This window comes from Ascochyta rabiei, chromosome 22 (assembly GCF_004011695.2).
Source record: "Ascochyta rabiei chromosome 22, complete sequence".
Taxonomy (NCBI): domain Eukaryota; kingdom Fungi; phylum Ascomycota; class Dothideomycetes; order Pleosporales; family Didymellaceae; genus Ascochyta; species Ascochyta rabiei.
The window spans coordinates 556,562-569,668 of NC_082426.1; the positions used below are offsets into that span (position 1 = coordinate 556,562).

Sequence of the window (13,107 nt, forward strand, 5' to 3'; positions counted from 1 at the left end):
AAGTCACCATTCGAGGTAATTCGTCCCATGGTCCTGTACTGTTAAATCCACGCGATACTCAACCAACGAATACACTCAGCAGCGCATCGTTCTCACAGGCAAAACCTCAATTCCCAACCATCATCCCCCTCCGTCGATCCTTCCGCTCACGCTCATGCTCCTGACCCGCAACCTCGAAATAACACAACGAAAGGTCCCTGAACCGACGTCCCTCTTCCAGAAGCCAAGCCACACCAACACCCTCCCGGCCCTTCTCCCGCCCTCCTTTCGACCTACCCGCTTTCCGAACAGCATCACTGTGGTAGTTTATCCACGCTTTCAGCCGCCCATACCCCCGATTTCCATAATGCTCCAGCTCATCGACCATGCCCGCGAGCAACTGAACTACCGCATCGTCAGAACACGGTGCAGCGGGGCCCTGCCATGCAGCTATGTCTTCGATGGCGTGGAAGAGGGCGTGGGATGGGAAGGAGAGACCACCGTGCCCCTTTGGACCACCGCGGGCGGTGACGAGCGTGCTGGGGTTGCCCGCGGGGTGGTTGGCGGGGACGGTGATACGGTGACTGTACGCGTAGGCATTTTGAGACATGGGTTTGGGTTTGGTGAAGGTGTGGAGGATTAGTGGTGTGGGGAGTACGAGTGGTTGGGAGGTTTTGAGGTGGCCACGTACAAAGGGGATTGTGCATTTTGTGTCTCATTCTTTGTGAATCTCACCGCGGACACTCACAACGAGCTTTTAACTTGTAAATGGCTTCGTGGGAGATGGTAGCTTGCTTTCGAGATCGAGTGGGCGAAGCCCTGAAGTGTGAAGCGGAGGTTGTTTGTGCGAGCGGTCAAGAAACGCGCTTTCTTGATCCAGCAAGGTGCCTACATTGATCAATGTCTTGAGTATCTGGCATCTTCAGTGAAGGCGATATCTTCCGGACCATCGGCCACGTCATAGTGGACCACTTTGATCTACTATCCCCCTTACGATTTCTTTGTCCATGAACTTACGGCCATTGTTGAAGAGTTTAGGGTGTTTGTCTTTGTGCCGTAAACAAAGTAGGCGTGGGCGATTTGGCCTGGTCAGACCGGCCGGTGGGTTTTTAGGTGTTCGACTGAAGTGAAAGTTGAGGGTTTGCGTACTGGATGCATTCGGTGGTAGTACCCGAAAATAAGTTTAGATTGGTTTTGGTGCGATGTACGAGTTGCTTGCAGAGGATTCGGGCATTGCATCCAAGAAGTACGGAGTTTGTGGTCTTGTCCATTGTACATTCAACAGCTATCGTACAGCCTGACGTCTCTCAAACCCGAATCTAGACAACCTTCTCTGTCAAATCAGACATGACTGGCCTCGTCTCCTTGAACTCCTTCTGTGCATCCAGATGATCAAAGTACTCGGCCAACATTGGGTACTGATCCCTCCAGCCAGGCCTCCCCTCGCCAAAGTCAATGAAGCCAATCGTGCAGATGATGGCAATGTCAGCGATAGTGAGCTCGATACCCACAACAAACTCCCTGCCATCCTTCTTCGCCGCCTCCACGTAGTCGTTGAACGCCCGCAGCGCCCCTTCAATCTTCCGGCTCTGACGATCAATCCATTTCTGCGATTGCGCTTCTTTCTCGCGCCGCCCTTCCCAGCGCGATAGCACCATGGCGTCCATGCATCCTACGCCGAGCACGACGATCTGCTTGGCCTGCAGGTTGCCATCCAGATCACCGGGAAGGAGTCTGGGGCCTTTGTCGGCGTACTTCTCGACAATGTAGCTTTGGATGTGTGCGCTTTCGTAGACCGGGGGCCGGGCGTCGCCTTCAGGGAAGACCAGCACGGGGAGCTTTTCGAGCGGGTTGTATTTGGGTGTTTGCGTCTGCGATTCCCATGGGATTTCGTTTTGGAGCTCGAAGGGTATGCCCTTCAGTTGGAGGGCGATGCGGTTCATTCGCGCAAAAGGCGATGGGGTTGCGGATAGGAGAGTGAGAGGTTCGGATGACATGGTGGTGGTGGTGTTTCCAGAGCTGTAATGGTACCTTAACTATCGGAGTCGGTTTGTATGGTAGGCTCAAGTATGTCTTATCTCGGTGTTTGCAAAGCATGAACACTCGCAGAACTCACACGAGCTCCGATATATACCCTCGGGGGTCTAGTATGCGGGGTTAGTTCAAGACCGGTCATAAGACAGACGTCATCACAACCGCCGTCGACAATTAAACACTTCGAAAAACACCACGGAGTAGCTTCCGGCGTATTACTGGCTATGTCATAGCCTTTCAAGTGCAGTACAGCACATTGTGGGGCTTGTCACTCTATCGAACTATGGAATTTTGGTTAGAAGTCCCCTTTCTCAGGTACCACTGTCAGATGGGAACATGTCGGAGATATATCATCCACTGGAATCGCTTCCCTACTTTAAGGATTGCTCTATGGTCTCCACAACAACATGCGTTTCCCCTTAGAGCATAGAAAACAAGAATATGCCCGATCTTGCATGACAACCTTGAGGGCGTTTTGAGTTACACCACACATCACCTTCGCGGTCTTGAATATGGTAATTGACAGTCCTTGCAGCTCTTCCTCGTCAACAATCTCTCAAAGATTGATCCACTTTGCCATCCAACGCTTGTTTACTACCTCTGTTTCAACTCGAAGTCCGGTATAGTAACTCAGTGTCGATCTTACTGCCTGCCGGCAGTCCAGCAGCGTGGAGTGCATGCTCGTGGGCGCCAAGTCGCCGCGATAACAAGAGTGGCAGGTCGGTACTCTCTGTGCGGCGACGAAGAACTTCTGGTGGGCATCCCGTGTCTGTTTGCGTAACGGACACAAGTCAAAGGAGAGATATCTGGAGATTTCAGTGGCATTTCGTCAGAACGTTTATAGGCGGTATGGCGAACCAGCACCTTCCTCATATACAATTCAAGATGTCCAGGCATCGCATGCATTGTCTTCGTATGAGTAATTTCACGACTGACGGCCGCTTGATGAACATATTATGCATTACTACGCTTCTTCAATATCTGGTCATACCCTAGTTTCCCACGCCCAAACGCCAACCAAGTGCCCTAGATCTAAGCCAGCCTAAAACTCGGCACCTGCTGTGAAGTATATACACCCCATCATATCTCATCCACATGTGTACACCGTCTCTGGGTCCCTACTTTACCTGCGTACCTCCCATACAAGATAGGGTCCAATGACTGTCGCCGCCGTGTAGATAATGAGTATGCTCTCAACGCAGAGAACGTACGGCACCTTCCAGACTGGTACGTCCCTGGCCCTGCAAAGTATCGCATAAAACGCAACGCTGAAGAAATGGAAAACCAAAAACACGGGGTTGCGAATAAGACCGCTCAACAGACCAGCCGGCTCACTAATGTGCCTGCCGCCGAGCTGGAAGTACCTGAAACATCCGTTCTTCAAGGCTGTGAGATGGACGTTGTTGGCTGCGAACAAGCTGTATAGTGCCATTGCGAGTATGTTGATGACTGAAGAGCCGTCTTTGCGGGCCCAGTGGAACTTGCTCATCGCTGCGAGTACGGCGTCTGTTTCTTCGAGGTTTGGGATATTTTGGGGCGATAGAAGTGTAGAGAGTGTGACGACATCGTTGAAAGCCACGGTCATACCGCCTCCGGTAAGCGGGTGGCGCATGTTCATTGCGTCGCCGAGCATGATGAGACCGCGTGTCTTCTGTATTGTAGGCGGAAGGAACGAGTTTGGCATTGATCTCAACTTGCCTGCCTCGACTGCACGCCTGAAAGCAGGCTGTACGCACTCGGGAAGATTGGGCAGAGCAACGTTGAGCATGTGATTCTTGACGCCTCCTGCTTTTACGCTCGCACTCGGCAGACCCTCAGGGATGTCGACAAGGATTCGAGTCTCGTGTGTGCCTATCTGGTAGATGAGTATTGGCGGTGCATCGGTGAGGATGACGTGGCCGTGGTAGGGCATGGGAAGCTCAGCATCGATCATTTCAAGACCCCAGAATCTGCTGCGGACTTGGGGCTGGTGGGGGATGTGCTCCTTTCTGAACTTGGAGGCGTAGCCGTCGGCCACAAGCGTTACGGCGCCAAAGTAGTAGTCCTTTTCGCCCTGGGTCTGGCACTCTACACCTAGAACTTGGCCAGTGTAGCCATTCTTCACAATGTCGGTCACGGTGCTCTCGACGACGGTAACGTTGGGTGCGGCTTGCGCGGCGGCGCGGAGTTTCGAGATGAAGCGGCCATGGTGGAAGGAACGGCCCTCGGGCTTCTTTGACGGCTTGTCGGTGATGAGGTTGTCGGGGTAGGCAATGCGGACGGGCTCCTGGTGGTAGGAGACCTGGTAGCCGTAGCAGGGAATCGCATCAATGTCTTCGAGACAGTCTGTAGCGTCTGGTCAGCACACTCTCCCGCCGTGCATGCTCTCCTCGCGCTCACGTACCCCTCAGCCCCAGCTTCTCCAGGGCATTGACGCCGCCGGGCTGCAGCAGCTCGCCGACAATCCTATCCGGCTCCTTTAGGCTTTTTTCCAGCAGGATGACACTGCGCCCCTGCTTGCCAAACGCAACCGCCGCCGCGCACCCGACAATGCCCGCGCCCACAATCACAACATCTGCCTCGTGGTGCACGCACCGTCTCTTCTCGCGGTAGTCGGACGTGTGCGTCCTCGCAGCGGGCACTTCGGACGTCGACGTGCTGCGCGCTCGTAGCGAAGGTGACGCATTGACGCCCGGGGGCAGCGTCATGATCTTCTCCGAGAACATGGTGAGCATCGACATGCTGGGCGGTGTTGAGGTGGGCCGGTTGAGAGGACCCAATTGTCTAGACGACGGAAGGGACAAGCCGAATACGAGGGGTGGGTGAATGGACGTGATCACGGGACTGTGGGTAAGAGTGGTGGTGGTGGTGGTGGTGGTGGTGGTGGGTGGTGTCACACGCACACAGACGTCTTCGACAAAACGTCAGTCAGGCGGCTGTCAAAGAGTCCAATGCTTTGAACACAGGGTGGCGAACACGCGATCTTAAACGACCGTAGTGCAATGGGCAAATCGCGGCGGCTGAACCCCGGCAGGTGCGTCCAGCCCGCAAAACCCCTGGAGCCTGCCGTTAGTGGCGTGAATCTCATCTCACCGCATCAACAAACAATGGCCATCGAACCATAATCTGCAGACGGTGCGATTTTCACCCCTCAGCAATCACTCTTCTCGCCCTCATCCTATTGCTTGGCCCTCACTTCTCCTCTGACATGTGACAGCGACGAATATGCAATAGACATGCGAGTGTTAACCATGGCTCATCGAGCGACCATCTGAAGTGTAGCCATTTTGGCGTACGGGGGGAATTAACATTAAAAAAAATCTAACAGGTAGCGACAGTAAAGAAACGATCCGAATCCGGGCCATTGTTGTACCCTCGTACCCTTTTGTGCCTGCGCCCTGTCCCTAGCCCTAGTCGTCGTGCTATGTTGCTCGTCCACGTCGTTAAGCCACCCTGTTTCTTTGTCCACCCAGATCCTGTCTATAGAGCCTAATCAAGAAGAAGAAAACGCCCTTCGCTGTACAGACGCCGCTGAATCGAACCTTGTGGAGTGAGAAGGCTACAGATGGACACAATCTACACTGCTTGACCGAATGTCTTGTTCGGTAGTGGCGACGGAAGAGGAGATTCGACTTCTAGAATGGTGGACTGACGATCGACTGTAATTGGCGCCGAGTCATTGCCTAACAGCTGGCTTTGACGGTAGTATGCATCGTAGAACTCGCTGAGTCGAGCCTCTTTGGCTGCACCTTCAGGTAGAGCAAGAAGGTGGCTCGGTGCTCTTGGGCCCGTTGTCGACGCCGTCGAGTTGGAGCGGTCGAAAGATGGGAATGGCTGGTGGGCCTGGTACGCACTATGTCTGTTCTCGCTGTACACGCTGCTGGCATCGCTGCCTTCACGCTGATGGGTCGAAACCGCAGTCGGTGCGGACGTCTTGAGTAGGAAGCGTTCAGGCTCAGAGTCTTGCGAATTTCGTCAGGAAAGGGAAGTCCATAGATCGTCTATTGCATGCTAAAATATACAAAGAAACACACCGAGAAAGTGGCTACCTACGCGGCTCTTCCACGCGGATCGCGGGCGGTGACGGGGTGTTCCTCATAGCTGACGCGGGCAAAGTGGGAAGACGAGTCGTAGGCGCATGACCAGGAGAAGGCGGTGTGGGTGACTGGCCAGGAGACGGACGAGGAGATGGGTCATTGAAGGACGCTGCTTGCGACTTCCATGTTTCTTCGCCAGAGTGATACGAGACACGGAGAGCGTCAGGCATCGGGATGGATGGTGCTGGCTTGTACGATTGCAGGTTGAAGTCAGCTGACCGGGGCGACGTGGAGCGAGGAGAGACGATGCCGTCACTATCGGTATCGAAGCCGCCGAAGGTTGTAGGCTGTGTACGGAAACCGGGGGATGGAGGGACATTCAGAGACATGTCTACTGCGGTGTCGTAAGGGTTATGCCTTCCGTTCAGTTCAGCCTCGGATGGTCGCAGTTTAACATGAGGAGGGGATGGCCTACGGTCTGGGAGCGTTTCTGAGTCGCGATTGCTGTTCTTTCCAGCCAATGGCAAGCTAACCATGCTGCCTCCATTCGAGTGCGGCTTCAACAGAGGCGAGTTGGGATTGGCAACGAGAGTGGACGAGCTCATATTGGGGTGGCCGGCGATTGACCCTGCTCTTGAAGTTGGGCGCGACTGTGCGACGCCAGCGTAGAAACCAGCCTCGATGGCGCGAATTCCGAATAAATCTCCCTCGTCCTTTTCACGCTGGTTGAGTTCCACGGTGTCTTCCCTTGGTCCAACCGATTCAGCGTCTTTCTTGACGTGCTTCTGCAACCTAATCACTGTGAGTGCAAGAGTGACCAATGCTCATGGCGTATACTCACTTCCTGCGGTCAAAGAATAGCTTGACGCATCCAGCAAGAATTGTCGCCGCAAGGAGAATCAAGAAGACGATGCTGTGTTTGTCAGACCCATTGTGCACTCAGTAGGGACTGTGATCTCCTACACGTATTTGTACGCCAACTGCAAGTCACCGAACCAATTCGACATTATGGCTTAGGTGTGGGGTATGATAACGAAGTTGTGGAGCAACGAGCTCGGATAGGTTGGGTCAAGTCCTCAGACCAGGGTGTGGGTATCCTCCTTGGACTGGTAGTGGCGAGAGGCTTCCTGATCCGGTAGTCGAAGGTTCGAGTTGAAACCGAGTTTGCGAAGGTGAAAAGATTGTGATGCTCTACACAGCAAGGTGTTGGTAGTATGTCGAGCAAGTCCAAACGCGGAAAGCAATATGTCAAAAATGAAAGGACGTGTGCTTGATACACACTGTAAAGAGGGACTTTGAACGCGGATGCAAACACCAAGAAACCGAAGAAAGCTAAAGAAAAGAGCGAGGACCTGGAGATAAAGGCAAGCTACTGTAGGCGCGCAGGCTATCTCTGTCTGGGGCGGTACGAACGAACGGTGTCTGTCGGCACGTTCGTTATGATCTAAAAGCGGAATGGCAGGCTGGCTCAGGATCCCTGCCATTAAAAGCGAGGCTGATGGCCAATCGAAGAGTGTTGTGCTGTGGATGCCTTCTGAAAAGGAAGCCCAGTTCGCGAAGTCTAGCTTTTCTAGTCATGGCAGCGTTTTAAGCTTGGTTCACCGGCCTGTCCAAGGAAGGCCAGCCTTGCACCTTGTCCCGGCGTCTCTGTACGGTGTTTTTCTTCTGATGATTGAGAGATGAACGACCGCCTTGGTCGAACTTGGTAGCCACCTGAGGTGCCATAGCTGGCTGACCGCAATCGCTGAGCACAAGGCAATGGCTACTCTGAGCCTACGAATCGCATCTGCGTGGCGAGCATCAGGCGTCTGGCAACATCTGGTTGAGAGCGCGAGAGTTCTGTGATTCGCTGCTGGTCCCGTCGTGCCCCTGAAGCTATGCGGGGACGACCGCAGGAACAGGACTGGCGGCAGCCGGCAGCCCACTCTCGCGTGCTTGGCAGGGGAAAAGAAAGACATGGCGGATCCACAATCTAAGTCGAGCACCAGAACAGTCAATGCAGTCACCTATTCGAGGCCAAGGAATCACGCGCATGGGCCGTGGGAATCTTTCGCCACTGCTTCCGACGTCAGACCGCAACCCAACCCTCGTGTTTCTCGGTGATTTTCCTGCAGTCGACGGACTCATGCCAGCCATAGCCTGACCTGACATGTCGAGCTAGAATAACCGCTTGGCTTTCGAGGCGCAGAACACGACAAGCTGCATGCGCGCAAACAGACGACCCTTACTCGGCTGTATATGCCATACGATGCTCTGTATCACCTGCTGTAGGGAGATGTGACAGGAGCAGAAGGCACGTTGAATGTCGCACCAGCGTTCAAGCGGCACGCCTCCGTGCAAACAAAACACGGAATTGTCGTCTGACTATGCATCCTGCGGGGGAGCGGATTCGTGTCAACAGCGACCGGAGCGAGCCTCAATGCGGGCAGATGCCTTCTGCGCCGCACAGCATGGGCTCGCTCCAAATATCGAACCCGCACGCGTGCGCCCGATGACGCTCCCCTCCACGAATCCATCGTCGACTGTCGTTTTTGGCAAGTCTTCGCTTTCACAGATCGCCGTCCATCGTCATCTTGTCGTGCACTCTTTGCGATCTGGAATATCGACGGTAAATGAGGGTCCGCGCTGGCGCTTGCCGGTCGCGAAAGCTATCGCAAGCGTGCCTTGGTGTCGGCCGCTTTGCCGCTTGTTCAGTGCCTCGTCGTATTTTGGCGCCAGTGGGTGCTCAGAGTCAGGAAGGGCACCAATTTCAACATCATCATGCAGAGCACGACAGAATCTGCCTGCGAAATGGCAACTGCAAACTTCATCTTATTCTTTCCTGGTAATAAAACCACGACAGGCCGCTTGAGGCCCTGAAGCTACCGGTACCAGACTATCGATTCCGGAGCATGGATGAGCAGGAAAGTGGGGAAAGGAGAAGATCAACCGCAGAACAAAATGTCGCTCAGCCTTGCTGCCGACAGAGCTATCACGTGTAGGATCTCGTGTTGTGGCTTTTTGTCCTTCTGTTCCTTCTTCCGTCGCCTTCTGTTGGCGCTGGCTGGAGAACAAACGGTTCTGCGGTGAAGCAAGGACTGTCCTGTGGAAGGAGAGTCTTGGCGACAACTCGCCATGTCTTTCGTCATCGATTGCTCTTCACAAAACCCGGTTGCGCCCAAGATGGATAGCAAATACTCGCCACACTCTGCCTGTTGCTAGAGCTAGCAGTAAATCCAAAAATACATTGGAGGCCATCGCGAAATGGTTTCATCGAGCAAAGCGTCCGACAACCCCTCCAAAGTCATCAAGACAGAGCCGCTCGTCAGTCGATCAACATAAATCGAGTGGCCTCGATCAACAAATTGATATGGAGTAGGACTACAAAGATGCCAAATGGGCAACCTTGGTCTCGTAGGCTTATGCTGCAGCCCACCAGACCAGAATTATCTCTAATACCACGCAGCATCACATTCAAGGACCCTGAAGGCACCGAACGTCTATGGGAGTCCGCCGAGCGCCTCACCCGCCCTAAAGGCTGCGATATCGACGCCATTGGCGTGGCCGCCATTCTGGAAGACCCATCTAGACCCAACAACACGCCTCTCATTGTCCTGCAGAAGCAATGGCGAGCGCCTGCTGATGCCGTAGTTATCGAGATTCCGGCAGGCTTGATGGATCCTGGTGAGAGCGCGGAGGAGTGTGCGATCCGCGAGTTGAAGGAAGAAACGGGATACGTGGGTAAGGTGATTGAAGGGGACTTTGGAGTTAGTCCTGTGATGTTCAATGGTAAGCAGAGTTTTGAACCCTGTGGCGTCGCCAACCCACTGTGCAGTCACTCTTTGCTGACCACGTCCAGACCCCGGTTTCTGCAACACGAATCTCAAGATGATCCAGGTCACGGTTGACATGTCTCTCCCGCAAAACCAGAATCCGCAGCCCGAGCTTGAACCTGGAGAGTTCATCGAGACCTTTACTGTTCCGATGACTGATCTCTACGCGGAGTGTGTCAAGTTCGAAAGAGAAGGCTACGTAATCGATGCGAGGGTTGGCACGCTTGCACAAGGTGTTGAGTTTGCGAAGAGGTGGAAGCTCACTTGAGAGTGCTGTTTCATGATGTGGGATGACTTGAAGGGCACCCAGTGGAAACAAGTGTGGAGTGAGGACGTTGATGTATGCTCAACAACCACCGTTTCCATTACCTCTAGAGCTGGCCGCTTCAGAAGACGATGTCGTTGACATCATACATGGATTGAATTACTCTTTGTAACCGAACGATGGTCGCTTCAGAAGACGATGTCGTTGACATCATACATGGATTGAATTACTCTTTGTAACCGAACGATGGTCGCTTCAGAAGACGATGCCCTTGACATCATACATGGATTAAACTACTCTTTGTAACCTAACGATGGGTCGCATCAGTGATTGTTCGAAAATATCGTTGACGGTTGATTCTAGAACTCGCTTCGCCCCTTAGCATTGCATACTGCATTTCTACAATGTATCAGGGATGTTTGCCCCAGGCGTACATGAAAGCTACCTATCTGATCACCAGCGGAGTATGCCTGGTGCAACCAAGATTGAAGTCAACATAGAGATTGAAGTCAACATAGAGATCGAAGTCAACATAAGAAATCGAAGTCAACATAGAGATCGAAGTCAACATAGAGATCGAAGTCAACATAGAGATCGAAGTCAACATAGAGATCGAAAGTTGTGCTCCTCACTGAAGTAGCACATGAAGCGCTGTGTCGACACCGTGGTAGACTTGAAAGCTCGGCTGGTCTGGTTCTCGTCCCGAGTTGCACTTTTCGTCCTACAGAGTCGCAGTGTCGTTGCGCCAAGAGCAAAGCTCAAGATTCTCGTCACAAGTCTGCACCTAGCTCTTGACCTTGACCTTTCAGATTCTCGATCTTCTAGTACACGGCGAGGCCGTGAACAGCTTACTCTTCCATTGAATTGACTGGATCAGACTTGCTGCTCTCTGTATGAGAAGTATGGCCTTGGGCGCTGGATTGTGGTGTTCAGTTGCTTGACGTCAAAGCTCCAGGAGCTGCTTGCCCAAACGGTCAACGCCGACAGCGGAAGCACGCAATTTCGACGCGACATCATTGGCTCAACACACACCCTCAACTTTTTGACGGCTGTTAACGGCAGTCCAGAACCATTATTAATCGCAGGTAGCGTCATAATTTGGTTTCCATGTCGCTTCTCCACTGTGCCTCATGGCAACAGTCGCGTGGTGAGCGTACCCCAACCATAATCCTCAGACATGAGCGTTTCCCGCAGGCTGCTCGCCGTCGCGCGGCGACAGGCACCGATGTTGCAAAGCTGTGCCAGGACAGCTTCACGATGGTCAATCCTCCAAGCAAGTAGAGGCATACATCAACAACCGCCACGCAATGCTCAACACAACGCGGCAGCTAGAGCGGAGGAAGATTCTGTACAGAGCGAATCGCTCAACCCAGCATTGTCCTTTCCGTGCCTTGACGCACTCGAATCGAAATCCGCTTCCCTCTCGAAACGCTCGACCGCAGGCCCTGAGCCATCGTATACGTCCGGGCATACCGAGATTTTTCATTCGAAACAGCCTATACTTCTGGACTGGGGCGGTGTATTGCCACAATTCGACGTGGCATACGAGACCTGGGGAAGCCTGAACCAGGACAAAAGCAACGCCATATTGCTGCACACTGGCCTTTCAGCTTCAAGTCATGCACACAGTACCGAGTCGAATCCCAAGCCAGGGTGGTGGGAGAAGTTCATCGGGCCGGACAAGCCTCTGGACACCACCAAGTACTTCGTCATCTGCACAAACGTCATTGGAGGATGCTACGGTTCGACGGGACCTTCTTCAATCGATTCAACGAGCGGCAAGCGCTATGCGACACGATTTCCCATTCTGACGATGGAGGACATGGTACGCGCACAGTTCCGGCTGTTGGATGACCTGGGCATCCAGAAGCTATACGCAAGTGTAGGATCCAGCATGGGTGGCATGCAGAGTCTCGCGGCCGGCAACTTGTTTCCTGAGCGAGTCGGTCGGCTTGTCAGCATCAGTGGCTGTGCGCGCAGCCACCCCTACAGTATCGCCATGAGGCATACACAACGGCAAGGTAAGCCAAAGAGCCGTCTTCTACTACGTATATGCATGGGCTGACACCTTACCATAGCACTCATGATGGACCCCAATTGGGCTCGAGGCTTCTACTACGATAGCATCCCCCCACATGGTGGCATGAAGCTGGCTCGTGAGATCGCGACCGTCACATACCGAAGTGGGCCAGAGTGGGAGCTACGGTTCGGCCGTCGTCGCGCAGACCCGTCGCGGCCACCAGCGCTCTGTCCTGATTTCCTCGTCGAGACGTACTTGGACCACGCCGGTGAGAAGTGGTGTTTGGAGTACGATCCCAATAGTCTGTTGTATGTTTCGAAAGCCATGGATATGTTCGATCTGGGTCAGGAGCATCGCAATCGTGTCAACGAGCGCAGGGCTGCAAATGCAAGCAAAGTACAGGCATATCTTGATGGCAAGGGTACTGAGTCTGAAGCCATCGCTGATGCTTGCAGCTTGACCCTTCCCGAGCAGCCATACGAAGAGAAAGAACAGCCTGCAGACTTTGACGAAAGCAACGCCCCTACGGCTGACGGGAGCGAGCCGCCAGCCGACTTGGTTGCGGGTCTTCGACCGTTGGCCAACACCCCAGCACTAGTTCTAGGTGTCGCGAGCGATATTCTGTTTCCTGCGTGGCAGCAGCGCGAGATTGCAACGACGCTGAAGCGCGCAGGAAACAAGAACGTGACACACATCGAGCTGGGTGAGGAGAAGAGCATGTTTGGTCACGACACTTTCCTTCTCGATCTCGAGAACGTCGGTGGCGCAGTCAAGTCGTTCCTTGGTTGAGACAATGAACGGCGGGCTTGTCATTTCTTGTGTTCGGCCCTTCTTTCTGATGGTACATTGCGCCTCTAAACCAATGGGACACATACAGCATCTAAGCGTGCTTTGCATTGCATGGCGTTTTTGGCTGGGCGAAGATTTAGTCCCTATCGTAGCTTTATTAGCGCTTCTGGTCGTTAGCAGCAAAGGGGGGTG

At 53.6% G+C, this 13,107-nt stretch overlaps 6 protein-coding genes across 7 annotated transcripts, besides 1 other annotated feature; 2 read left to right on the plus strand and 4 right to left on the minus strand.

The window, feature by feature from the left end:
* Nucleotides 1-106: 106 nt before the first annotated feature.
* EKO05_0011391 (uncharacterized protein) lies at nt 107-589 on the minus strand (the record flags this gene model as incomplete). Its single annotated transcript, XM_038947549.1, has 1 exon — nt 107-589. The coding sequence occupies one exon, from the start codon at nt 587-589 to the stop codon at nt 107-109; it is 483 nt and encodes a 160-aa protein (XP_038792581.1).
* Nucleotides 590-1,298: 709 nt separating this feature from the next.
* EKO05_0011392 (uncharacterized protein) lies at nt 1,299-1,976 on the minus strand (the record flags this gene model as incomplete). The annotated part of the gene is made up of 1 exon (XM_038947550.1): nt 1,299-1,976. One exon carries the CDS (start codon nt 1,974-1,976, stop codon nt 1,299-1,301), a length of 678 nt encoding a protein of 225 aa, XP_038792582.1.
* Nucleotides 1,977-3,136: 1,160 nt separating this feature from the next.
* On the minus strand, nt 3,137-4,733 carry EKO05_0011393 (Squalene monooxygenase; the record flags this gene model as incomplete). The annotated part of the gene is made up of 2 exons (XM_038944343.1): nt 3,137-4,338; nt 4,397-4,733. 2 exons carry the CDS (start codon nt 4,731-4,733, stop codon nt 3,137-3,139), a joined length of 1,539 nt encoding a protein of 512 aa, XP_038792583.1.
* A 115-nt stretch (nt 4,734-4,848) lies between these two features.
* Nucleotides 4,849-4,885: a tandem repeat.
* Nucleotides 4,886-5,568: 683 nt separating this feature from the next.
* On the minus strand, nt 5,569-7,036 carry EKO05_0011394 (uncharacterized protein; the record flags this gene model as incomplete). 2 transcript variants are annotated; one of them, XM_059637981.1, is made up of 4 exons in its annotated part: nt 5,569-6,446; nt 6,505-6,821; nt 6,871-6,942; nt 6,993-7,036. In XM_059637981.1, 4 exons carry the CDS (start codon nt 7,034-7,036, stop codon nt 6,421-6,423), a joined length of 459 nt encoding a protein of 152 aa, XP_059493964.1. The 2 variants fall into 2 exon arrangements, with proteins under 2 accessions (XP_059493964.1, XP_038792584.1); XM_038944448.1 differs by having other exon boundaries at nt 5,569-5,954; nt 6,046-6,821.
* Nucleotides 7,037-9,272: 2,236 nt separating this feature from the next.
* On the plus strand, nt 9,273-10,109 carry EKO05_0011395 (ADP-ribose diphosphatase; the record flags this gene model as incomplete). The annotated part of the gene is made up of 4 exons (XM_038944380.1): nt 9,273-9,332; nt 9,388-9,422; nt 9,475-9,797; nt 9,868-10,109. 4 exons carry the CDS (start codon nt 9,273-9,275, stop codon nt 10,107-10,109), a joined length of 660 nt encoding a protein of 219 aa, XP_038792585.1.
* A 1,174-nt stretch (nt 10,110-11,283) lies between these two features.
* EKO05_0011396 (Homoserine O-acetyltransferase) lies at nt 11,284-12,915 on the plus strand (the record flags this gene model as incomplete). The annotated part of the gene is made up of 2 exons (XM_038944377.1): nt 11,284-12,127; nt 12,185-12,915. The coding sequence occupies 2 exons, from the start codon at nt 11,284-11,286 to the stop codon at nt 12,913-12,915; spliced, it is 1,575 nt and encodes a 524-aa protein (XP_038792586.1).
* Nucleotides 12,916-13,107: the final 192 nt, after the last annotated feature.